General features: G+C 45.7%; 1 protein-coding gene across 3 annotated transcripts; it reads left to right on the top strand.

The window, feature by feature from the left end:
* The first annotated feature begins 839 nt into the window (after window positions 1–839).
* INKA2 (inka box actin regulator 2) lies at window positions 840–20,854 on the top strand. 3 transcript variants are annotated; one of them, XM_024209720.2, is made up of 3 exons: window positions 1,591–1,672; window positions 13,243–13,684; window positions 18,866–20,854. In XM_024209720.2, the coding sequence occupies exon 3, from the start codon at window positions 18,872–18,874 to the stop codon at window positions 19,895–19,897; it is 1,026 nt and encodes a 341-aa protein (XP_024065488.2). In that variant the 5' UTR covers window positions 1,591–1,672; window positions 13,243–13,684; window positions 18,866–18,871; the 3' UTR covers window positions 19,898–20,854. The 3 variants fall into 3 exon arrangements, with proteins under 3 accessions (XP_024065487.2, XP_024065488.2, XP_024065489.2); XM_024209719.3 differs by lacking the exon at window positions 13,243–13,684 and having other exon boundaries at window positions 840–1,672; XM_024209721.3 differs by lacking the exons at window positions 1,591–1,672; window positions 13,243–13,684 and adding an exon at window positions 14,029–14,197.
* The last annotated feature ends 2,964 nt before the right edge of the window (window positions 20,855–23,818 follow it).

Genomic DNA, 23,818 nt, shown 5'->3' with positions numbered 1-23,818 from the left:
TCGACCCTGCTCTGAACAGGTCCATGTGAAGTGTCCAGCTACAGATAGCCAAGAGAAATAGACAGATTTCAAGGGAAAGTTTGTAGCTAGGCCAGTTCTTGTTGGCTAACATTTTAGGCAAGAGTCATAGGTTGGGACATCTCCCACTCAGGACAAGGAGAACCCCAGTTGTCAGTTATTAACATTTTGATACAATCACTTCTTCAACATGTGAAACTCACAGCACAGGTGAGTAGATCAGAGTAGTAGGGTGCAGGTTCCCCCTGCGTTTACTTCTGATCTGATAATGAGGGTCTTGCACCCACTCACGCCAAGATCCAGTGTGGAAAAATTGAAACAGCGCGGCAAGAGTTAAAGCAAATTTGAACCATCCAAAATTGGAGCGTTTCACACTATGTTGTGATGAGGGTGTGGATTGGGTAGTTCTGGGCTGTCAGGGGTTCACTCTTGCAGAGCAATTTGCAGGACCAGGGCCATAGTTTAAAAAAACAAAACAAAACAGCAGAGCTCTATGCTAGGACAGGATAATTTGGGGTAAAAATTAGCCCACTAATCAGTGTTGCTGACTTTCCGATTTTACCACGCGTCTCTCAGTATTTACTGTTTTTCTTAAAGTCACAGCCTGAAGTCAGGAGATTACTGGAGACTCTCAGCTTTTATTAAAAAAAAAAAGTTTCTACTTTCTAGCCCTGCTACTTGTAGAGAAAAAACTTGAAATGTGACTCCGACAAGCCCATGCCAGGAGGCAAATAAAACCCACCCGATGTATGATGTTTAAAACCTCATGGTTTCGGATGGGGCCCCTGCCCGGGGAGATTAGAAGGGCTGGGGCTGGCAATATTGCCAAAGGGGTCCTGTTTCCAAGGGACCCACCGCCACAGGTTTGGAATTTTGAAACTCCATTCAAGGACAATCATGTTTTTGCTTTGCGGGCACGAGATCTCCTGGAGTAAACGTGCAAAAACACGGCGCTTGGCTGAGCTGGAGGAGCGGTCCTGGTGCAAAGCGCCCCCATAACTGACCCCATCCTCTGCCCCACTAGCTGCTGGCTCCCGGCTCGGCTAAGACCTCCCCCTCCAGCAGATTTCCCGCCCCCCGCAGCCGCTTGGGATGGGGGATCCCCATGTCACTGCCATGTGCCCGCAGCGGCAGCCGCCGCGGCTTGCAGAGGGGATCTGGTTGCAATCGGCGGGGAGGACGAGCGGCGCACGGGCTGCCTCCTGCACACTGCGCCGGCCGCGGGAGGTGCAGCCCGGGGCTCCCCGGGCGGAGAGGGGGTAGCCGCGCGAGCCCGGGCTCGCTGAAGTGCCCTGAGCGGCAGGGCGAGGAGGATTCTCTTCCCCGAGAGCTTTTGCCTTTGCAAACTCCCCCAGCGCGTGTGGGCTCGAGAAAGGAGCCCGGGCTGGGTTTGCTTCCCCCCCTCCCGGGAGAGGGAGAAACTTTGCACCGTAGGAAGGTTGCATTGAAAATGCTGGCGTGGAAGGGCGTGTGAAGGGAAGCCTCCGGGCACCCCGGGGCTGCGTGGGAAATAAGCAAGCCTTTTGTGAGCTGCATGGTGCAAGGGAAGCTGCTGCGCCTCTGGCTGGTTGAGGCGTCCACACGCGGACTTGAACTTGGGAGGATGGAGAAGAAAAACATGGATCATTACCTGCGCCGCCTGAAACAGGAGCTGGTAAGGGACCCCGGGGAAAGAGAGGGGGCCCGGGGTTGATTTGCATGGGGAGAAACGGGGAACTCAAAAACTGCCTGCCCCGTGCCTCTGACTGTTGAACAACTCAGGCTGGGTGATTCTCTCCACCTGTGGGCATTTGCAGGGCTCTGCTGGTCATTTGCTAAACAGAGCAGCGATCGACCTCAGTGGTTTAGGAGCCAGATTAGCAATCAGCATTACCCACAAGAGACACAGGCGTTTCATAACTATGTATCTCACAGCAAAACGACTGGCCGAGTATTCTACAATTGGTTAATAACATAGGGAAAGCATCCTGCACCGTTAATTAATCACTCAGTGTTTTTATATCAGGAGCGGCAGGAGACACATTCAAGAGCCACTTGCAGCCCTGGTGCCTCAGTCTGAGCATCGCTGCAGTAGAGTGATTATGTTGGTTACCTTCTTGTGTGTCACCCCCTCCCCGCGGAGGAGTTGAAGGGTGCCTTCCTTTAATTCCAGTCACTGGGCATGTACCTGCTCGCCACTCACCCAAGGCAGTGTTTGTCCAGTCAGCCCCCCGGACTTATGTCCCGTAGTGCCTCTTACAGTCAGTCTGGATCAACCATAAATCCAGATGATATCAGTACAATTTTCTGATAGTTTTTTTTTTTAATTTTCTGAGGAGGGAGGGTTTGAAATCTAAAGACTAACATCCCCCTAAAGATTAAATATTCCTATGCAGACATGTATGCCTAGTAATATTGAAGCCACTTATATTCACTGTTTTTAAAATGTGGCCTATGGGGCAATGCTGAACTTTCTAATCACTATAGCTGCAGACTAGGTCAACTCACACATCTCTGCCTGTAGGATTTTAAATAGAAATTCCCACCACCTCACACCCCAACCTGTTAGTCCCATGCACACATCAGGTAATATTTACGTGCTGGGTAAGATCTGCCGTTTACCCCTCACCTCACCCTCCCCATCCTTGCCAACCATGAACTAATCAGTAAGGTTTTAAACACATCCCTCGCAAACCCAGTATTTCTGTCACTGAATATCCCTGAACAGAATAGTCTGCAGAACACAGGCATATAATCCCAGGCATTCTGTTTCCCAGCCACTTCATCTAATTTTAAGGGTGCCTACAAATCTGCTCTACCCTAGCTACAGTTACATGGAGTTGAATTTATAAAGTAATGATTCACATTAGCACCACTCCTATGATTTTTGTGCAAATCTCCATTGACCTTAGTGGAATTACTCCAGTTTGCATTGGTGTAAATCAAAGGGCAGAGTTTAGCCTCTGATTGGTCAGATGTTGTTAACCCAGCTGTCTCAGAAAAATAGAACACAAGGCAAATTAAAGTCCTAGTGATTTTGTGGTTTGCACTCAAAAGTACACACCAGCGAGGTTGGAAAGTGAAAAAGGAAGTCCCAATAGGAAGAGGGTTAGCGGAATGGGATGTGTATCATTATTTGAATGGGAGTCTAGTATGTGCAGTTGCAATTTCTAAATCTGGGGGTTTTTGAAAATGGAAAATATTTGTTCTTTAGGATGAGATCCCTGGTCTTGTTTAGCACAGTCTGTTTCACGCCCTCCCCCACCACACAGATTCTGTTTAGAAGGCTATGTTGCTTGCAGCAACTTGCTTGGGCTTGTCCACAAGCGGAAGATGTTGATACTCTGGTTTTTGTTACTGGTGGATTAGTAGAAAGAATTGGATGTTTTTTAATTAATGGGTTTGAAAGTTCAATAAGAAGCCAGAGGGTGTGTGTGTGTGTGTGGAAGGGAAAGGCATGTCATACCGATAAATAGTAAGAACAAAAGAAAACAAAGCAAAAATGGTAGGTGGGAGGTTGAAACATACAAACTTCCTGATACCAGTAAGGTGACTACAAGTGCAACATAATCTTCAGCTTCAAACTGGAGTTTATAACAAGCACCAAGGTTAAGGCTCCAAAACTGCAAACATTTAATAACACATGCATAATGTTACGTATACAAGCAATCCCATTGAAGTCAGAGTGCTCGTGGGTAAAGTTACTCACTTGTTCCAGTCTTTGCTGGATTGGGACCTTTTGCACCTATGGGACTGGATTCTGCCATACTGCTGCCTGTTGAAGTAGCACCTATAAGAGGCTACTTGTGGAGTATAGTGTTACTCTGTGTAAGTGTGGCAGAATCTGGCCCAGAGAAGGCTCCTTGAAAATGACGAATACTAAAAGGGACATAGTCAGGCCAAGCTCTGCCTCCAAATGTTGGGTGGATTTTTTTGCCACTCTTATTCGCATAGAGTACAGGGCCGGCTCCAGGCACCAGCCGACCAAGCACGTGCTTGGGGCGGCACCTTGTAAGGGGCGGCCAATCTTGGGGTGGCGGGGCGGCGCTCGGGGTTTTTTTTGTTTGTTTGTTTTTGGTTCGGCGGGGCGGCGCTCGGGGGGGTTATTTTTATTTTTGTTTCGGCGGGGCGGCGCTCGGGGGTATTTTTTTGTTGTTGTTTTTCATTCGGCGGGGCGGTGCTCGGGGGGTTGGTTTTGGTTCGGTGGGGCGACGCTGGGGAGGGTGTTACGGGGGGGCAGTGTTTTGGGAGTTTTTTTGCTTGGGGCGGCAAAAAAGTTAGAGCCGGCTCTGATAGAGTAGCATTGTGCTCTGCGAGTAGCCCAGTTCATTTCAGTAGGGCTGATAAGCACGAGTAAGGATGGCAGAATCTACTGTATCAGTAGACATATCCCCTTGCGCTTTGTAATACAAATCTCACTGAAAGCTTTTTGCTTGGATTTAAGCATTCCCCTTCGGAGTCTGTACTGGGCAACGTTGCCGCTGTGCCTTAGCTGCCACCTGAGCCAGAAAGGGAATCTAACTAAGGAAAAGTGAAAGTGACCAGTTCACGGGCACTACACAAGCTGAGCGAAATGCAGAAAGGAGCACTGGAGAGGCACATATTAGACATTTAAAATTCTTTCAACCTCAGAGAACTCTAAGGTGTTACCAAGAACATGGGAAAGGAATTTTTTTAAAAACATGGGCCAATATTTTTGAACCTGTGTGCTTAAAGTTAGTCTCCTAAATCCATATTTAGGCTTTTAAGTAAAAGCAGCCTGATTATCAGTGCTGCTAACGTCTATGAAAGTGAACCTTATTGAAATTAGTGGGAACTCCTGGGGCTCAGCATCTCAAAAATCAGAGCAGTACTTTTATTTAGGAGCTAAAATATGGATGTAAGAGGCACTCATATATGAAAATGTTAGCCTTGATTTTTAACCCAACAGCAGTCTTTTAGAACAGGTGCATGTGTTTTGCGGGTAGGAGTCTGATATCTAGATAGGTTCCAAGTCTACTTGCAAGAGGCGAGGGATATTTGCATTTAATGTGAAAGCCAAAAAATAGATACTTGAAAGCCTCCAGGAAAATCCTCTCCTTCATCTTAAGTGTTGCCATTATGTAATACAGGATATTACACACAATATATTTTTAAAATATTAGTTATTAATAAACTAAGGCCTTAGTCTTGCAAAGGCTGATGCATACGCTTCTCTCACAAGGTGTGAAGTTACGATCATTGACTTCAATAGGACCACTTACCTGGCATAAATTAAACACAAGTTTAAGATTTTGCAGGATCAGGCTGTTTTCCCCAATTTTTCATTACACTAAGATACAAACTTATTTTAGTAACTGACACTCATGGCATCAGAGTGCAAGTCAGGACTTCTACCTTCTTCTGAGCAAAGTAGTGCTAGAAGGCATGAGATACTAGTCAGTTCTCTAGATAGGGTATTGATTAGGTGGAGAGATTCATAGATTCAAGGCCAGAAGGGATCTCATTGTGGTCCTCTAATCTGACCTCCCGCATGTCACAGGCCTAAACACTTTTCCAAAATAATTCCTAGAGAAGATATTTTGGGGGCAAAAACCCCACCCCGACCCTTGGTAAATTGTTCCAGTGGTTAATTACTCTCGTAATAACTTTACGTGTTATTTCCACTCTGAAGATGGTCTATGCCAGGGATGGGCAAAATCTGGCCCATCTAACATTTCTGTCCAGCCCACCAGGCTCTTTGGCTGTCCCCTCGCGATCTCTGAGTGCTAAAAGTCCCACGGCGCAGCGGGGCGCTCAGGCAGGCTGCCTGCCTGCGGTGGCCCCACGCCGCTCCCGGAAGCGGCAAGCTGCTACTGGCATGTCTCTACACGCCCTTGGTGGAGGGGGAAGTGGCTCCGCGTGCTGCCCCTGCCCCCAGCACCCTCCTCAGAGACATACCGGCTGCAGCCGCTTCCAGTAGCGGCGTGGGGCCACGGCATGCAGGCAGCCTGCCTGAGCCCTGCTGCGCTGCCAGCCAGGAGCCACCTGTGGTAAGCACCTCCCAACCAGAGCCTGCACCCCAACCCCCTGCCCCAGGTCAGAACCCCCTCCTGCACCCAAACTCCCTCCCAGACCCTGCACCCACTCCTGCACCAAACTCCCTCCCAGAGCCCACACCCCTCAACCTCTCCTGCACCCCAATCTCCTGCCCCAGCCCAGAGCCCCCTCCTGCAACAAACTCCCTCCCAGAGCCCACACCCCCTCACCCTCTTCTGTACCCCAACACTCTGTACCAGACTGGAGCCCCCTTCTGCACCAAACTCCCTCCCAGACCCTGCACCCCCTCCACTAATATAGTAGAAATGTGCGGCCCGTGACAACTTACCCAAATCCGTGGAGTGGCCCCCCTGCAAAAAATTATTGCCCACCCCTGATGCCAATATGGCAAACCTGCTTACGAAATTAATGACAGCCTAGCTGAGCTGAAAAGTACATTTACTAAGGTAGACTTGTATTAATAAAACCATCATAAATTACATCCCCAACAATAAAAGATTTTAAATCAATACCCTTCCTTATAGCCTGCGATTAAAATAGGTAAGCTTTCCCTTAAAAGCAGGCAAGCCAGTTTAATAGACAGCTGCGACTGTCTGGACTTAATGGTGAATGGGAATTGAATCTCTTGACCCTGACTTCTTCACCACTTTCTTCATTACCAGGCAGGTCATGGCTCCAGATATTAATGCACCAGAACCAAACACTGGGCGTGGGGGAAGGTCCCTTTGTACCACCAAATAAGGACAATGAGAACTCTATCTGTGGTTAACTAGGAATCCAAAGTTATGGCACCAGTTTGAATATGGTAACATGCTGATTTGCATTATAGACAACAAGCCGTTCTTTTCCATGTCAAACAGCGAGGGAAGGAATAAATGTAACATTGTCGAGAGGTCCTGTAAAGAAGGCCCATTTAAAGAACCAAATCTTGTTAAATCTGGTTCATATAGCTAGGGGAAAGCTTGAGACAGTTTGATCTGCTGAAGCTTAATATGTCTTTGTATAAACTATTTCAGCCTTTGACTGGTTTTGAGAGAAGTTAAGGAAAAAAAAAATTTGGCAGAGCTCCCAGTTTCATGCAGGGGAGGTTAACTAAAAATGAAATTCTATTCCAGTGCCAGCTTGTCTGTCCCTGTGATTCATGGATTCCAGTTCTTTTTTCTCTTTGCGTGTAAAAAAAATATACATTGATTACAAATAATTGGTGTTTGGTTTGGGTTGCAGGTGTTCCAAAGTGTTTCCACTGCTAGCCCGTGCATCAAAGCACACACTGTCAATGGTGCCTTTCACATGCTGTAACAGTGCCAGGCCGAGCAGTGGTCACACGCAGAGCTTGGATCTGGACATGCTTAAATCGGTTTTCATGTTAACCTCCGAGAATGCATGTTCAAAGCTCTGGCGTGGTTGTGACTCTCAAAGATAAACCCAACCTGGTTCAGTCACTGAGAAGTTTCTTTCATTCTCCAGTTGTGTATTTTCCATCATAAGCTAATAGTCATTGACATGTCTAGTACGCCGTGAAAGTGGATTTCATTCAGAGAATTTGAATATTCCACACGCACGTGTTTTAAAGTCACGATAGTCTCAGCTGACACTTTCATTCATTATTCATTCACTTTGGCCCCATAGTTATAGGACTAAACTAGAGGTCAGGAGACTTGGGCTCTATTCCCAGCCCTGCCGCTAGCCTACAGGGCAACAACAGGCAAGTTACCTCACCCCTCTGTGCCTCGGTTTCTCCATCTATAAAACATAGAGAATGGTACCTACCTCCTTTGAAAGCACTTTGAGGTTTAAGAACATAAGAACAGCCATACTGGGTCAGACCAATGATTCATCTAGCTCCATATCCTGTCTTCGGACAGTGGCCAGTACCAGAGATTCAGGGGTTGTACACACAGAACAGGTCAGTTTTGCAGAGATCCTCCCGTCTTGTCCTTCCAGCTTCTAGCACTTGAGGTTTAGGATCACCTCAAGCATGGTGTTACATCCCTGACTATCTTGACTAATAGCCATTGATGGATCTATCCTTAATGAGCGTATCTCGTTCTTTTTTTAACCCAGTTATACTTTTGGCCATCACAACGTCCCCTGGCAAGGAGTTCTACAGGTTAATTTTGTGAAAAAGTATTTCCTCTGGTTTGTCTTAAACCTGCTGCCTGTTGATTTAAGCAGGTGACCCCTGGTTTTTGTACTGTGGGAAAGGGTAAATAACACTTCTGTTTCTTTTTCCACACCAGTCATGATTTTATAGACCTCTATTATATTAATCACTTCTGTAAGCAGAACAGTCCCAGTCTTTTTAGTAAAAAGAACAGGAGTACTTGTGGCACCTTAGAGACTAACAAATTTATTAGAGCATAAGCTTTCGTGGGCTTCAGACTAACACGGCTGCTACTCTGAAACCAGTCTTTTTAGTCTTTCCTCCCATGGAAGCCATTCCATACCCTTGATCATCTTTGTAGCTTTTCTCTGAACCTTTTCCAGTTCCACTCTAGCCTTTTTGAGAGGAGATGACAAAAAAAATGCCACGTAAGAGCTCGGTATTATTGTTATTATTTGGTAGTGCTGGATGAAGATGCGTTGGCATTGCACCAGTCTATAGAGCCCCTTATAAGAGGATCTCAAAGCACATTACAGGCCCACTCCAGGTTCGGTTGAAGCAGATAGCAAAACTTCTACAGAATCCAATGGGCCCCCAGGATCTAGAGCTGGCCCTGAGCCTTCTAGTGCCTTTGTGGAGTACTCCATTTAGCAGAAGGATAAGTGGAAGCACAGAGAGGTGAGCTGGCTTTCCCAAGGTCACACCCACAGCCAGCCAGCAATCTGGAAAGCAGGACTCCTGATTCCAGTTTCCTGCTCTGAGCACTACTCATCGTTGTCTCATCTGTTCTGTGTTTGTACAGCACCGAGCACAAAGGGGTCTAGGTCCATGATTGGGGTTCCTTGTTATAAGGTTGCATAGACACCTGGTACAATGGGACAGGGGTCTCTAGACCCCACTGCAATAAAAATAAGTCATTCTTCAACTAGGAAGCTGTGTGGTATCTTGACGGGATTTTACCATTAGGTTGCAGCTGAGGTTTATGTGGCTATTAGGAATGAATAGTGATGCTTAGGTCATTGTAAGTAGCAATTTCAGGTTATGATCTGTCCCAGTATATGCATGTGTTCCATTTGGCCCTCAGTCAGTAGAGCTGAATAGTAAAACCAAATACAAACTCCTATTGGGCTAATTTCCTGCTCATAAGTTCACCTGTGATATTGAAAACCATGGGAAAAAATGCTATTCACGCTTATGGAAAAAGAAAACAAACAAGGATCTTTCCAATTTCCTGCCCATAAATTCAGTAGCAATACCAATGAACTGCAGCAAGATGGGGCCGTGGAAATAGGGACAGAGAAGAATACAGATGTGGAGGCTTTGTAAATTACTTAGGTAAGTACAACTTGTGCAAATATTTATTATTGAAGGTTTGGATGTAGTGTTAATGGGAATAAGATGCCAGCATCCTCAGACATGTTTAAATCCGATTAAAAAAAATCTGCAAACTCTAGATAAGTCACACTCACCTAGTTGTGAGGATCAGTCGGAAAGATGCAGAAACCTTCATGCAACAGAGAGGTAGCTAATCCATTCCACACAACCACAACTTTTATCCTGTTAAAGGGGCGGCCCGGTGTGACTTTTACCACTGTAAAACATCCTTCTCAGAATCTCCATCCCTTCAGACCTAGGCCCTCGATAGGAGCCAGGTTAAGAAGATGCTTTGCTAATATGGAGCCTGATTCTCCACTGTTTGCACCTGGCAAAGTCTTTTTACACTGGTGCAAAGTGGGTGAAATGTGCTGCCGAATCAGAGTTCTCCACTCGCAGCAGGGATGCCACTTTGTACAGGTGTAAATCATGATACAAGGTGCAAGACAATGAATGGGCCTAAGTCTGATCTTAATCAATTGCTATTCAAGCGTAACTTCATTGAAGTCAAGAGTTACACTGGTGTAACTGAGAACAAAGTCAGGCTCATAGTGCAGGCTGAAAACACTGGAAGCAGTTGCAGTCTAATTGTGTGTGTTTTGATTATTCTTGGGGAAACCAGGATGTTTCTAATATTTTGTGGAAAATATCTTTTTTAACCAACAAATATCACTTAGAAGTTAACGTTCGCTCCCACACCCAGACATAACATCAAACTTTAGAATTTGGTGCGGTGTTTGGTTTCCCTATTACAACAGCTTATCTCAGAGCAAACAGTCTCGTGTTTCTTGGTGTGAATGTCTCACAGGAGTAGAACTTTCAGTGTAAGTGACAAAATGCAGCCCTTTTATTTTTACATCCTGTCTCGCACTGAGTCCTGATTTGGTAACCATGTGTCATGCTTACAAAATGCCCCAATATTCTTTTCCTGAAGAGAGAGCATCTCAGTAAGGCATTCCAGTAACATTTAGACTGAATTCAATTAGCCACTGTTGCAATAGTGTCTATACAGCCATGGCAGCACGCATTACTGACTGCGCTTGCAAAATTTACAGGGTAAAACTCCTGAGTAAGAGTCCAAAACTGAAACAGAAAAGGCAGGTAAAGGAAATGGACTCCTCTCTTTGCATGGGATCTGTGAAGGACACCAAGGCCTGTTGTCTTCAATGGATATATGAATTCTTCTTTCAGTTATCATTGTTTATTATTTGTATAGAGGTGGCACCCAAAAGCCCTTTCCGGACATTGTATCTTAGAGGAAGATGCAATGCTAACACCGAAGAGCGCACAGCTAATGGGGGGCACAGTGCAACATGGGGGCAAATGAGGAAACAGGAGGGTGGGCAGAAGAAATAAAGTCTTGCCTCTGTCTAGAACCCAATCCTGCAGTAAACTCCCAGGAGGAAGGAAGGATGATCCATTGATTAGGGCAGTAGCCTGGGAATCAGGAGACCCAAGTTCAGTTCCTTGTTCCCTACACAGGCTTCCTGTGTGACCTTGGGCAAGTCATTTAAATCTCTCCGTGCCTCAGTTTCCCCTCTAAAATAATAGCACAGGCTTATCTCCCAGGCATGTTGTGAGCAAAAATACATTAAGGATTGTGAGGTGCTCCAAGACCGTGGTGATGGGGGTCATAGAAGTATTTAAGATAGACAAGGTCTCAGGACCTGATTGTTATGCACGTCTTGTTGCCGAATATATTTCCCACTCCAACCCACTGACAGACCCTTTCAGGGCAAAGTGCTTACCTCACCCCCGCCTCCCCAACCGCCCTCTATAGCCAACCGCTTCACCTTATTATTTGTGCTACCTAGCAACAGGAGCCTGTGTCATGGGTGAGGACGCGAGGCTTTTCCACAATTGTGGTGGAAATGTGTGGTTTTTCAAAGAGACATCAAACTTTGTTTCTGTCCCCCCCCACACATTTTTTCAACTTCTTCGGTGACAATGAGATGGGGGAATGGGGGCGGGAAGGAGAGGAAATAGAAGAGGGAGGGAGGGAACCCCAAAAATGTGAAAATTCTTTGGCTTGTCATCAAAAATCTGCAATTTTTGTGGAAATATTTGGGGAAAAAATTAATTTTGGGGGAATTTCTCTCCCCCCCCCAATAACTTTACCACCCCCGCCCCCCGCCAGCCCTACTCCACATAGCAATTCTGAAGGTGTGTCTTCACTGGAAGACAAAGGTGTGCTGTTACCTGGGGTTGGGCTAACTTGGGTTAAAATAGCAGTGAATCCGAGGCATCTGGGTTTTAACTCAAGTTAGCAGCACAACTTCAACCCTAGGCTGCCTTCTAGGTTTTAACTCGAGCTGCCTTAAAACCCGCGTTGCCATGTCTTCACTGTGGTTTTCCACCTGAGTGAGGAATACACCTGGTTTTGCAGTGAAGACATACCATGCGCCAGTGACCCCGTCTCCACTCTCCTCTCCCTCCCCTGACATTTACCCTTCTCTTGTACCTCACTCAGTATCTAAAGCTAATGTGGCAGTGCCTGCTATGTGGTAATGTTTTGCGGAAGCAACCCAAAGCAGCCCCTAGTGGAATTTTTAGTTGAGAGGTAAATAAGGAAAGTTCAGTCACGCAGAGACGTGACTCTCCAAAGACAGGAGGAACCCAGCTAAGCTGGGCTGGAACTTCCATTTAGCTTTATACGCCCAGTGCTTCTCACTGTGGGAGCTGTGAAGTGCTGAGAGAGAAAGAGACCTGTCTGTTTGAACAGAAAAGATCTGCATAGGGGTAAGTTGAGACACAGGCAGAAAGCTGAGTCAGCCAGTCTGTTGGAGCCATTCCTTGTAGGTCACAGAAAGGTGGTTTGTAACTTAGCAGTGTGATGTCAACCTTTAAATACCTTTGTTTCCTGGGACTAAAAGGTAAAGCTTTGGTGGATTGTCCTACGCGGAGGTGGGATTAGAACCCTTTGGCTGAATTCACTGCTGTGGTGCAGCATCCAAGGAATTCCCTGATGCAGGGGATTCCCTGACAGACATAGATTTGGCACAGCTGGTTCTACATCATCCTCCAGAGGGGCACATCTGGAGGGAGCAGGGTATAGCTGGGATGTTCCTCTACTCTCATCTATTCCCAGTTTCTGCAGTAGCTCATAGGGCATGTTATAGCCTGGGCAAAATGTATGCAGCTCCTTGCAGTTTCAACACGGGGAAACATATGTCCTCATTTGCACCTCCACCTCACTCTTACATTGCACTCTGCTCAGAAGCAAGGATGAATTGGCCCCTTTGAGACTCGACCATCCTCACTATTATTAATTTTGTGTAGCCATCCATGGTGTGTCAAGGAACCTCTTTCTTCAGCGTTGCACTGGGTCCAGGCAGCAGGAAGGAACTCCGTCTGCTGATTTCCTGCTACTAACAGCTGCTCAATCTAGGGGGGAAAAGCAATGAACGACTTTATTTGCTAGTTTATTCCTGAGATGAATCCCAGAGACTGTGTCTGGTTTGTTTAGCTCTGAGAGCCCAGAGTCTTGGGTGAAGTAAGTGGTCTTGGGAAAGCAGTAAATGGTTTTGGAATCACACCCAGCCTGTTGCATACATTCAGGGCCCAAAACCAGAACTCCAGGTGCAGGAAAGGCAGAATAGGGGGGCAAATCCTGCTGATGTACAAAGGAAATAAAAATTGGCCTTGTTCCCTTTCTAGCTCCTTTACAATGAATAATAAAGGCCTGAGAGTTAGTTTTTTTATCTGTTTGTTTATTTACTTTTAACGTTTGATTTTGTTTTTTACACTAGAAATTTGGGTCTTGTCTGTCCTGAAAGATTCGGTGTTGACTGGAGAACTAGCAAAAAGATGACATCACAAGAGCCAATAGAGTGAAAGTTAAGCAGCTAAAAGAGAGAGGACAAATTCAAACTGTTTGAAACTGTTTTTTTGTTTTTTGTTAACACTTATTTCATGAGTAGTTAACATTTTGGATAAAAGACACCTTTGTTAAAGATTCATCCCCTCTTCCCCACCTCCCTTCAAATTAGCTGTAATCTCACAGTTAACATCCCCGAGAGCTCCTAGAGTTTCTCCTGTGAAACCGGGGAACAACGGATTTGAAATTCCCAATATTTGCATGATAACACACAAGGAGAAATAAGGCAACAAAACAAGGCATAAACCCAGCATGAAACAAATCCTTCTCAAATCACCCTTAAGATATACTCCCACTGACGAGCTGTGCCTGAGGTAAGAATCCAGGCTCATTAAAAATTAATTTTGTTAGGTTCTGTGTTTTCCTTTGGAATGCTATCTGATCAGTTCAGCAGTTCTAAAGTAATTTTTCTCTCTTATTTCATTCTCTTTAAATACCAAATGTGTTTGTTGCTGGCTCTGTTGCCTATCAACCTGATTATTAAGAGCTGTCACTGCAATTCCTTCTTTCCTTTTCCCTCAGCAATAACTTCCTCTCACAATACCTCTTTTACCTAAGAGTTGGACATCTGTCATCCTCCTCATTATCCCAAACACACCCAGAGACCTTCTTTTCACATCTCTCCAGTCAGCTGGAATCTGGAATATGTTATCTGTTCTTTTTTTTTTTTTCTTTCTTTCTCCCCCAGTCATCACCAAAATATTGCCGTAGTCCTGGGCAACCCAGATGTGGAGATGAACTGGAAATACAAACAACTCTGGCTCAAGGGGCTTAGTTGGATTTGGATTCCAGAGCAGTCCTGTGAATTCAGACACTAGTAGAAAAATGTTAGTTCCCAAAATGTTTAACAGATTTTTTTTTTAAAGTGAGAACTGACAAATGAATTTCCCATTTTTCTTGCTCCCCTTGCCCAATCAGTTAACCAGCAAATGTCTTACCCATCCTTTGCACAGAGACATTTGGCTTTGTGTTATGTAAAATAGTGGAATATGAGATGTACATAAGCCCATTAGTGTGTTGCTTTTCTGGCTATCCACTGATGCACCAAAGGATTGCATTTCTGTTTCTACAGTACTTTGTCCAGTTCACATATTAGACCCCAGGACCTGTGCATACTAACATCTTACATTTACATAGTGCTTTTAGACTAATATGCTTTATACACTTATGGGGTAAACTATACACAGGAATTCTTTCACCCAGGCACTGAACTGCAGCTGTCACAGGGTGGAACCCAGCAACTGCTAAACACTATGCAGCAGTTTGGAAGCGCAAGTGTTTGGGGAACACACTTACTGAGTGTGCTCACTGACACAGTTTGTTCAACACAGAACTCCTGGGTTTGATGGGTGAAAATAAAGTAATATAAAATAAAAGCGTACCCTCATGTCTGGGCAGCAGGTGCAGGCTTAGTGCTGGAATCACCTTGACTTACACTTTGGTTTTCCTGGTACTCACCTTTTCCCTGCCATGGGAAAAATATTGTAATGACCATGAGCCAAACCCTGCTTGCATTAAGCAGGCAAGTAGTCCTTGCAACTTCAGTGGGACTGACACAGGGGAGTAACGCAGACAGAATTTGACTCTGTATGGACAGAGTGAGGCATAGTTCAGTTCTGGGTGGCTTAAGGCTCTTGGGCCCCCATGTTTAAATTTGTGGGGGTTTTGTTTTGGTGAGGTGAGTCCATTCAGACCTAAAAGAGTCAGTGGCTAATCCCTATCAGCCCCAGCCACCTGCTATTGTATAAATACCTCGAGAGTTTGGGAAGAGATGTAAGGAAATTCTCCTGTAAATGCTGCTGCATGTACCAAGCCATAGGCATGGATCGGACCTCAAGGACGCTTTGTTGACAACGGACTTTATGTAACAATGGTTGCATTGGTTTATATAACGCTCAAAAAATAAAAGCAGTTCCTGCTTGCAATCATTTATTTATGAGGTTTGCAACTAAATTTGCTGCTGCAGGTGCATTTGGCTGTCATCCAGAACAAGATCCGGAAATGGGTTCCCACGAGGCTCTGTTAGATGTATCATCAAGGCTGGGGCAGCCTCTTGGATTTAGGTTTGTGGCAAAGGATAAGAAAAACTTTTCTGGAATGGAAGGAGTAGCCTTTGCAAATGGAGTTATTGCTGTTATTTATTTTTTGTATTACCGTCGTTTTTAGGTGTCTGACTCATGGATCAGTACCCCACTGTGCTAGGCACTGTCCAAAGAGAACAAAAGTTCCTGTTGATGGGGGATGGAGGGGGCAGCTTGACGTGCCTACCCCTTTGCGTCTGGAGATCAGGGTACAAATCCTGTTTTGCTGGGGATTCCCAAATGAAACCGTCTTTGGGATCTAGTCCTTAAACATAGAACCACAGCGCTTATCTATCATAAGTAGATACTGGCCCCCACTGTTGTAGTAACCGAGCAGCCATCCTCACGACACCCCTGTGCAGTAGGGTAGGGCGTGATCCCCATTGTATGGATGGGAAACTGTACTGAGAGACTAAGCCACTCCTCGGTGGAAAGATCCAGAGTGTGTCTCTGTCCCTACAGTTATAGTCCAAAAATCCATTGTCTGCACTTGCAAACAGGGTAACCCGCCCCCCGCTCCTTGTGTTTTCCTGTCTAGGATCTGCCCTCAAGACGTTGCACTCGCTTGATGAGCATGTTTCTCACACTGTAAATAAGGGCTCATTGTGAAATATACAGTACTCAATTACATGTAGACACACCGATAGATAATCATATTCTGCCTGTAAGAAACCTGTTTCTCACCTTTTGGTGACCAGCCCCACAGACCTTAAGACAATAATTTTCAGTATCTGTACATAACTCTTGACATATTATCCATACATACGTTTTGCAATGGTTACGAGGACCAGTGTGACACAGGCTGTCAGTGGATACCTTACATAACACTCTTTGGTGAACTAGTATGTAGATGCCAGACTCAGGGGATCCCTGTAACCCTTATGCACATCTGGTGCCCGCTGCCATTTGGCATCAAGAGGTCCTTGGGCCACAGGCGTGTTGGGGGTATGTTCTTCCCTGGTGTAACTCTAACGTCAGTGGAGAGACACCATAGAAGTACCAAAGATAGATAAACAGTAACATTGGCCTCGCTGTGCCTCTGTTTGTCCATCTGTAAAACAGGATCGATATGTACCTACCTCAAAGGTGGCTGAAGCTGTTTCTGAGGGGCATATCCTCTGCTGATATAAACGGTCCGATTGAAGTCAGAGGAGCTCTGACAATTTAAACTGGCCCCACAGTGGCTGAGAAGCATTTTGTGTTTATCCTATTAGAGTGGCTCAAAACTTTTTGAAATTTCCATGAAAAACATTTTACCAAAACAACAAAAAAAGTTGAAAAGTTTCTGTGAAAACTTATTACTGCCTTTCAACCAGCTCTGAATCCTGGGCAGTCACAGGGGAAGGGTCCCATAGGTGAAATGAACACAGTGATGGTAAATGCTGCCTCTGAAATATTAATGGTCCCTGTCGGATGAGGCCTGCATTGTAACGATACCACCCATCATGGGGGAGTTAATTGAATCAGTGAAGGGAACAGCACAGCCGTCGAGCATATGCTGTCTTTTTGACCAGTCTAGTCATTACTGCAGGACCCTTGTCACTCATCACTGCTTGATTACACCACTTTGCCTGTGAGGGGATTTGATGCAAAGTGTCCAATGAGGGTCCAAGCTGGCTCCAAATCCAGCTTTGCAAAGCCACAAATAAAAACGACTTCCATTAATAAGGCAAGAAAGGTTAGGACAAGAAGCATTACAGCAAATCTGGAGAGGTAAGGTGATAGTTTTGTCTGAGGCTTATGGAACATATGGTCCCAGATTTTGTATTGGTAGCGCAAGAGCTCTTTTATTGTAAACGTGTGGGCGTTACTTGTACATATGTGCAGATGTAGCTTTATTTTGCAGATACTAGTAATCTTAGCCTGTAAGGGAGACTTGACTTGTAAATGTAATCAGAGGTTTGAACAGAGAGTTTTTCCATAACTTCACAGCCAGATATCCTTTCTAGCAGGTGAATATGCTTCTCCTCTTGAGCATGAAGCTCCAGAAATAGGTGTCATACTTCTGCTAATTCTGAGAGTCTGATTTTTGAAACTTAGATGGAGATTTGTGCCTGGAACATGTGTTATGGGGATTTCCACTTTTGCAGCATGGTTATTACAGAGTGGCAGTGTTTTAATGGCCTTTCTTCCCCACTGGTGAGAACCTGCAGTTCTCTGCTTACCGCAAATAACTGAGCAAAATGACCCCCGCAAAAAAAAAATTTGCTTGGTAATGTACAGCCACTCCTGTGTACAGGTGTTAAAGGAAAGTAGCATATTAAGAGAATGCTTGTCATGCAAAGATTGTGATCAGATTTTTAAACTGTATACTAAAGAACTTTTAGGTTTGATCTTTTCTGAGACATTTATAATCCCATCTGCCAACCCCTCTGCATCAGTGTGACATCTCTTTGCCTCCAGCCTGGCAAACCACCCTCCCCCCCCCCCCCCCGCGCCCCTGCCCTCTGAAAAAGTGGTAGCAGCTGTTGGAAAGTATAGCCCATTTGTTTTATGATGCCGCTTTGGGAATATGATCCAGATCCCACATAAGAGAGAAGGAGAGCAACAGAATGAAAAGGGAGAGAGGGCAATATAGAGGCTTTGGAAAATAACTAGCATATTTTAAGGTTAACATGGAGAGTTACACCTTTCTATTAAAGTAGAAGGATAAAACACAAGTGTGAATGATGGATCTAGTTTGGAAGCCAAAATAATTGATTTTTTCAGCAAATAAACTTGTGATTACTTATTTGTTTTTTCAATATTACTATTCAAATTTCTAGGACTTCATTCCATGCTGGTACTTATGTTTCTCAACCTGTAATTAGGGTATTATAACAAAGCATTAAGACATATTACAGAGTGACAATGTGATTTTTTTTTTAAATATTTTTTGTTTTTGATTTTAACATGTTACAGAAACTAGTCCGTCAAAGGCGGGTTCATTTATAAATTCAGAGCACCCACTTCTAGTCTCAGTTGTTTGCACGGCAAGAAAGAAACAACAGCTGCAGAATAAGTCTAAAAATTGATGCAGCGAATTGTCATGCTCGGTTACATGAATAGAGGTTCTGCTAAGCAATTAACTGAAATTCAGATAAACATTATTTTTGTTGTCAATCAAATGCTTATTTCGGTTCTTGTTAATGGGTGAGGATATGGAATCTTTTAAAAAAAATTTTAATTTCTTCAGAATCTAAAAAAAATGTGTGTTTATTATCCCATGAAATGGCTGGATCACCAGGGACATTTAAGTCCTAATAATTCAGTATTAGGGCATGTTTCAGGAGAGACCTGCTTTTTGCCGCTGTCTAGCTTACAAGATAAAAAGGGAATATGGCCTAGCTTTTATGTTGCAGGGGTAAAATACTACTTGTTTTGTCTTGGCTTCTCTAAGCACTGATTCACTGTCCTCTCTTCCTCCCCAAACAGTTATCCATGAAGGAGGTTGGAGACGGGCTGCATGAACAGATGAACTGCATGATGGGTGCCCTGCAAGAGTTGAAACTCCTCCAGGTCCAGACAGCTTTGGAGCAGTTGGAGATTTCAGAGACTCGAAACAAGGTTTCAGGCATTGGCCAGCACCAGTGCTGTCGAAATGGCAGAGAGGTGCCCAGAGCCAGCAGGCAGAATGAGAGGTTGCTGGGAAGGAGATCTTTGGAGGAGTGCAGCCCCATGGCGTTTGCACGCTCCACCCAGGTGCCACAATCTGCCAGCCTGTTTGGCCCTGTGACTTTACCAGACAGTAGCCACCACAGACACGTGGCTTATAGCAAAGACTGTTATCCTACTAGCAGACCTTCTTCAGCTCTGACCACAGCAGAGTACTGCCCGCCAAGGAAATTTGAGTCAGCCAGTTTGGGCACAACTGGGAACCAGCTTCATAGAGACACAGCCAGCATCCCTCAGACTTTGGCTGGGAGTAGATTGGGATGCAGAGAATGCCAGGCTTCTGATGAGGCCAACGACTGGACTTCCTCACTAATGTCTCAGAGCAGGAACCGGCAGCCTCTGGTCTTGGGGGATAATATCTTTGCAGATTTGGTCGGGAACTGGTTGGATCTGCCAGAGCTGGATAAAAAGGGGGAGAAAAATGAGACTTCCCTGTCCATCAGCAGGTCTCAGGAGTTCTACAGGAAGTTTTCCCTCACGGCCAACATCTTCAAAAAGTTCTTGAGGAGTGTACGGCCAGACCGAGATAGACTCCTCAAAGAAAAACCATGCTGGCTCCCAGCGGAAGACAGAGAGACTGAAATTTCAAAGAGATCCAAAAAGGTGAGCAAACAGAAGGGGACATTTTACTTCCCCCTCCACGGGAACCTACAGAATTCTCACAGCAAAATGGAGAGGTGCCCAAAGGCAGAAGCTAGTAGTGACAAATCCAAGAATTGTGCCAAGAAGGTCCATGGCACCACAGACCACACCCAGTCAGGCTTTGATATGAATACAGCCGTATGGGTCTAAGTTCCTGTAAGCGTCTCCTTTGCCAAATGGTTCTGCTTCACGCTAGAGATGAGCTGGAGCGCATACATGCCTGTACATGATATACCCGAAAGGCCTGCCCCACACTGGGGTGGGGGAAACAGCGTATCCTGTAGTGTAGAGTATGCTGTGGGCAGCAGCCCCATGAGGCCAGCTTTTAAGAGACCTACATCTCCTGGGGAAGGACGTCCGAACAGCAGCTGAATCAGGACTGTGGGCAGAAGCTTTCCAGAGCTGGTGCTTAGGAGAATGACCAGATTTCTTGACAGCGTCCAGGGCAGGTAGCACCATGGATAGCCAGCCCCTTACCTGTGTGTGAGCCTCTTTGGTCATAGGGACTTCATGTTTGCCAAATCCATTCAGTTCATCTCTGGTTAAGATAGCTACGGTACATAAAATGCAGTGTGTGTGTGTGTTATGTATATATTTTTAAATCCGCTCTCCCTTGTGTGCACTTAATACTGGATTATAAACCAGGCAACTCGAAAGTTGATCTCAGAGCACTTGATATTTAAATTAAAAAAGTAAGGTATGAATTTATAAGAGACTGCAGTACTTGAACAGTCGCTGAATGCAGATGTTGTGTGCTCACCATCCCGTTGCATTTCAGCTTTTCTTTTTCTAAAGCGTTATCTCCAATGTGCTCTTTGCCTGTCCTCTCCAGCATCAGTGTAACCAGTAGTATAAGTAACAGGTCCATACATGGAATTTTGTGATGTCCAGAAATTCTTCACCAGTTTAGCGTTACCCTTCATGGCCTTAAACCCAGATGCTGCATTGAGATATGAAGTTGCAACAGACTTTGTGTTGGGTTGTTGGGGTTCTTGGTTTGTTTGTTTTATTTGTTGTTATGTACAGATTTAGTCTTGAGAAAACAAAACAGAGTTCTTCAGCGTTCCACTCTCCAAGAATTACTAATAAAGCGATGTCACAATCTTCCAAAGGGCAGTGGAATAGTTTGTACAACACGTGATATCTCTAATGGCCACTCTCTGTCCTGCTTGCACTCCAGTACGGAAAGCAAAAGCTACAGGAGTGACATTCACAATTACAAACAAGAAAAGGGCTACATTCTCCGTTGGTGTAAATAGGTATAGCTCTATTTAAGCCAATGGAGTTACTCTGGCTTATACCAGCTGAGTTGGTGTGTGGGTTCTGTGGCGTGGATTGCTCAGTTGGGGGACACAGGGTTGAAGAGCAGACAAAAAAAAAAACCATTTTCCACTAAAGAAATTATAAAACATCCAAACAAGAAGGGGCTGTTGGCTGGTCATTTGCTGCGAGGGCCCCACGGCCTTGGAATTTGTTCCCACTTTGGTCTGAAAGAGCCCAGATCTGATGATCCTCGAGGCACGTCGTAAAGCTAATTGTTTTTTCCTAGGCATCTGAAAATCGGGGGGGAGGGAGAATTGTTCAGGTGAGAAATTGCTCACAAGGGAAGAGCCTTGGAGTTGTTCAGTTGCTGGACACATTGGGCATGGGTTATGTTCAACTCTACTGCTGCAGCATGTGGTAGTGTCATACCCAGTGCACCTACGCACCCTTTGTAGGGTGGGACACACCCCACCCATGTACTTATCCGCTACACCGATACTGACTTGGACTCCTTATTCATTCCATGGGTGGCGTACCTGAGCCCACTTATCCACTGATACTTTAAAAACTCTTGCACCCCAATCTGGGTCTGTGCAGGTTATGCGATATGTATGTATCTTTTCACCCTTGCAAACGATACCTGTAACCCCCCATAACCGAAGCCTGACCCCAGATGTACAGTACCGTCCCTCTTAACTCGTGTCTATTTCATTTTAAACATTCACTTGAATAAATTTTTTATTTCTGTAAAGCCCAATACATAAATGAGCCCAGCGAATCTGGCGAGAATGAAGCCGTGAATCTCCTAGTAAAACAAACCCTGCAGTGTCCTGCCCCCAGGTTTGCACCGCGAACAAGCTTTGCTGCAAGTCAAGCGGCCCTCATGGGCTGCTCGTCAGTCTGTACTGTATGAAGTGAAAGGTGCCAGATTCGCAGCCCTGCAGGACGACGCTCTCGCGTCACATGGACAGGGGCAATTCCACGCCCTCCCACAGTCCCTGCTACCGCTCACTTCTTTCCTGGAGGGACCGTTCAAAGAGTCGCTTATGTTTTTTTAGTCTGGCCTCCATGCCCCATGCAGCCTCATCCCCGCCCCTAGCTTTATGAGGTGTTAAGGGTGCTCGGGATCAGGTCTCCTTTTCTTGCTTCTTGATGAGTAGCTGCAATGGGGTTTGCTGCAGCATGAATGGGGCACATGGTATATTTGTTAATAAAGAGGAAGGACGGCGGAAAATTTCCACTGTCTACTGCTGCCCCTGCATATTTACTAACTGGCTTCAGCCGCGCAGTTCCTGTGAATGGCGCAAGGTTATGTTGGTAAACCGTGTTCAGCTCTCGCCAGGTTTGGGGAATGGAGGATGTGACTATTCATGTCACTGTTTTCTACTAGCAATTCTATTCCTGGTCTAACTCTCCAAGGCAAAGAGGCCAGTGGGCAGAGGCATGAAGAGAGAGTACACTGTTTTTTTTTTTTTTTTGCAAGGGAATTAAATATAGGCACAAGACAAGCATTGCTTTTGCCCATACAAGGAATGAAGAATTGGTCAGCATCTGGAATTTACGCTGGGCACCTTTTCAGGAGCCTCAGTAACAAGCGAGTATTTATTTCCCATCCTCCCAGGATCTGGGGTTGCTTTTTTTTTTCTCCCTCTCATTTCTTTGAATTTTAAGAGTCTGACTTTTTAAATTATGTTTCTATTGAATGTCAATCCACATGTGCTGCCCTGATGCCTCCCTAGAGGTCGGGGAGAGAGAGGGCTTTGAAAATAAAATCACCATAAACAGTGTCACATCAGACACCCATCCTGCCCACCAGCTGTCTCCTGCACAGGCAGCTACAGTCCCTGCCTTTGCTGGCTAATACGCTTTTCACCTCCTCCTTCGCCCTTCAACACAAAGGATCTTCTCCCTGCTCCCCCCAACACTACAGCCACCCAAGGGCTCGACTCTTTTCCTCGCTCTGGTTTTGTGCAGAGCTAACCCAATTGGCTTAACTGGCCTTACTCCAGAGCCAGTGTGAATCAGGCCCAGCGTGCCTTTCTGCTTCATGTACAGCAGCCCAGGGCTTGCTACAAAGAGGCAGGCTCGCCTTCGTCTCCCACCAAGGCTGCATGTGCTGCTGACACGAGAACACTCCCTGTCCCAGTGGGCCTGGAGAGTGAGATGACATGAACAGACCAGAGCCTGGTCTCATGGGGCAGGGCGGAGCATTAACCACGGCGCCACTGGCCCAGCGGCTGCCCTCTCCTGCCTTTTCCATGTATTTGGTTTTGCTCGTTACATGCTGCTAAGGGGAGACCAGTTGTAAAAGAGGATTGTAGCCCTGCAGGGCGGAGGGTAATGGATTAGAGAAGGGTCCTTTGCAGTGTCCTTGCAACCTTGCCCTGCCAAGATATTTTTAAATTATTATTCAAAATAACCCTCCGCTGTGATGAAGGCGATGTGCCGCGGACGCTGTACCCAGCATGAGAACAACGCACCATCTTCAGTGGTTCACGTGTCAGGCGAGGATGCCACAGCTGTGGCTAGGAGAGGCACGCTTCGGCTCTGCCAGCTCTTTATTTTGGTTTATGTCTCAATAGGTCCCTTCAGGGGACTATTCTGAGCTCACTGCATGGGGATTTAAAACGTGTACGGCCTGCTGGCACCAATGGGAGCTCTGCACAGAGATCCCATCCCCACCTAGGCAAAAGCAGTGCTCTGTCTCTTGAGCAGTTGATGAGAGACAGGGCCACATTCAAACCTATGGAGAAAGTGGAGGCTGCTGTTGGCCAAGCGCATCATTCAAGCAGCATAAGGCCCCCTGGG

The sequence above is a fragment of the Terrapene carolina genome, unplaced genomic scaffold (assembly GCF_002925995.2).
Source record: "Terrapene carolina triunguis isolate 2854851 unplaced genomic scaffold, T_m_triunguis-2.0 Scaffold926, whole genome shotgun sequence".
Taxonomy (NCBI): domain Eukaryota; kingdom Metazoa; phylum Chordata; order Testudines; family Emydidae; genus Terrapene; species Terrapene triunguis.
This window is presented reverse-complemented; position numbering and strand designations above follow the sequence as displayed.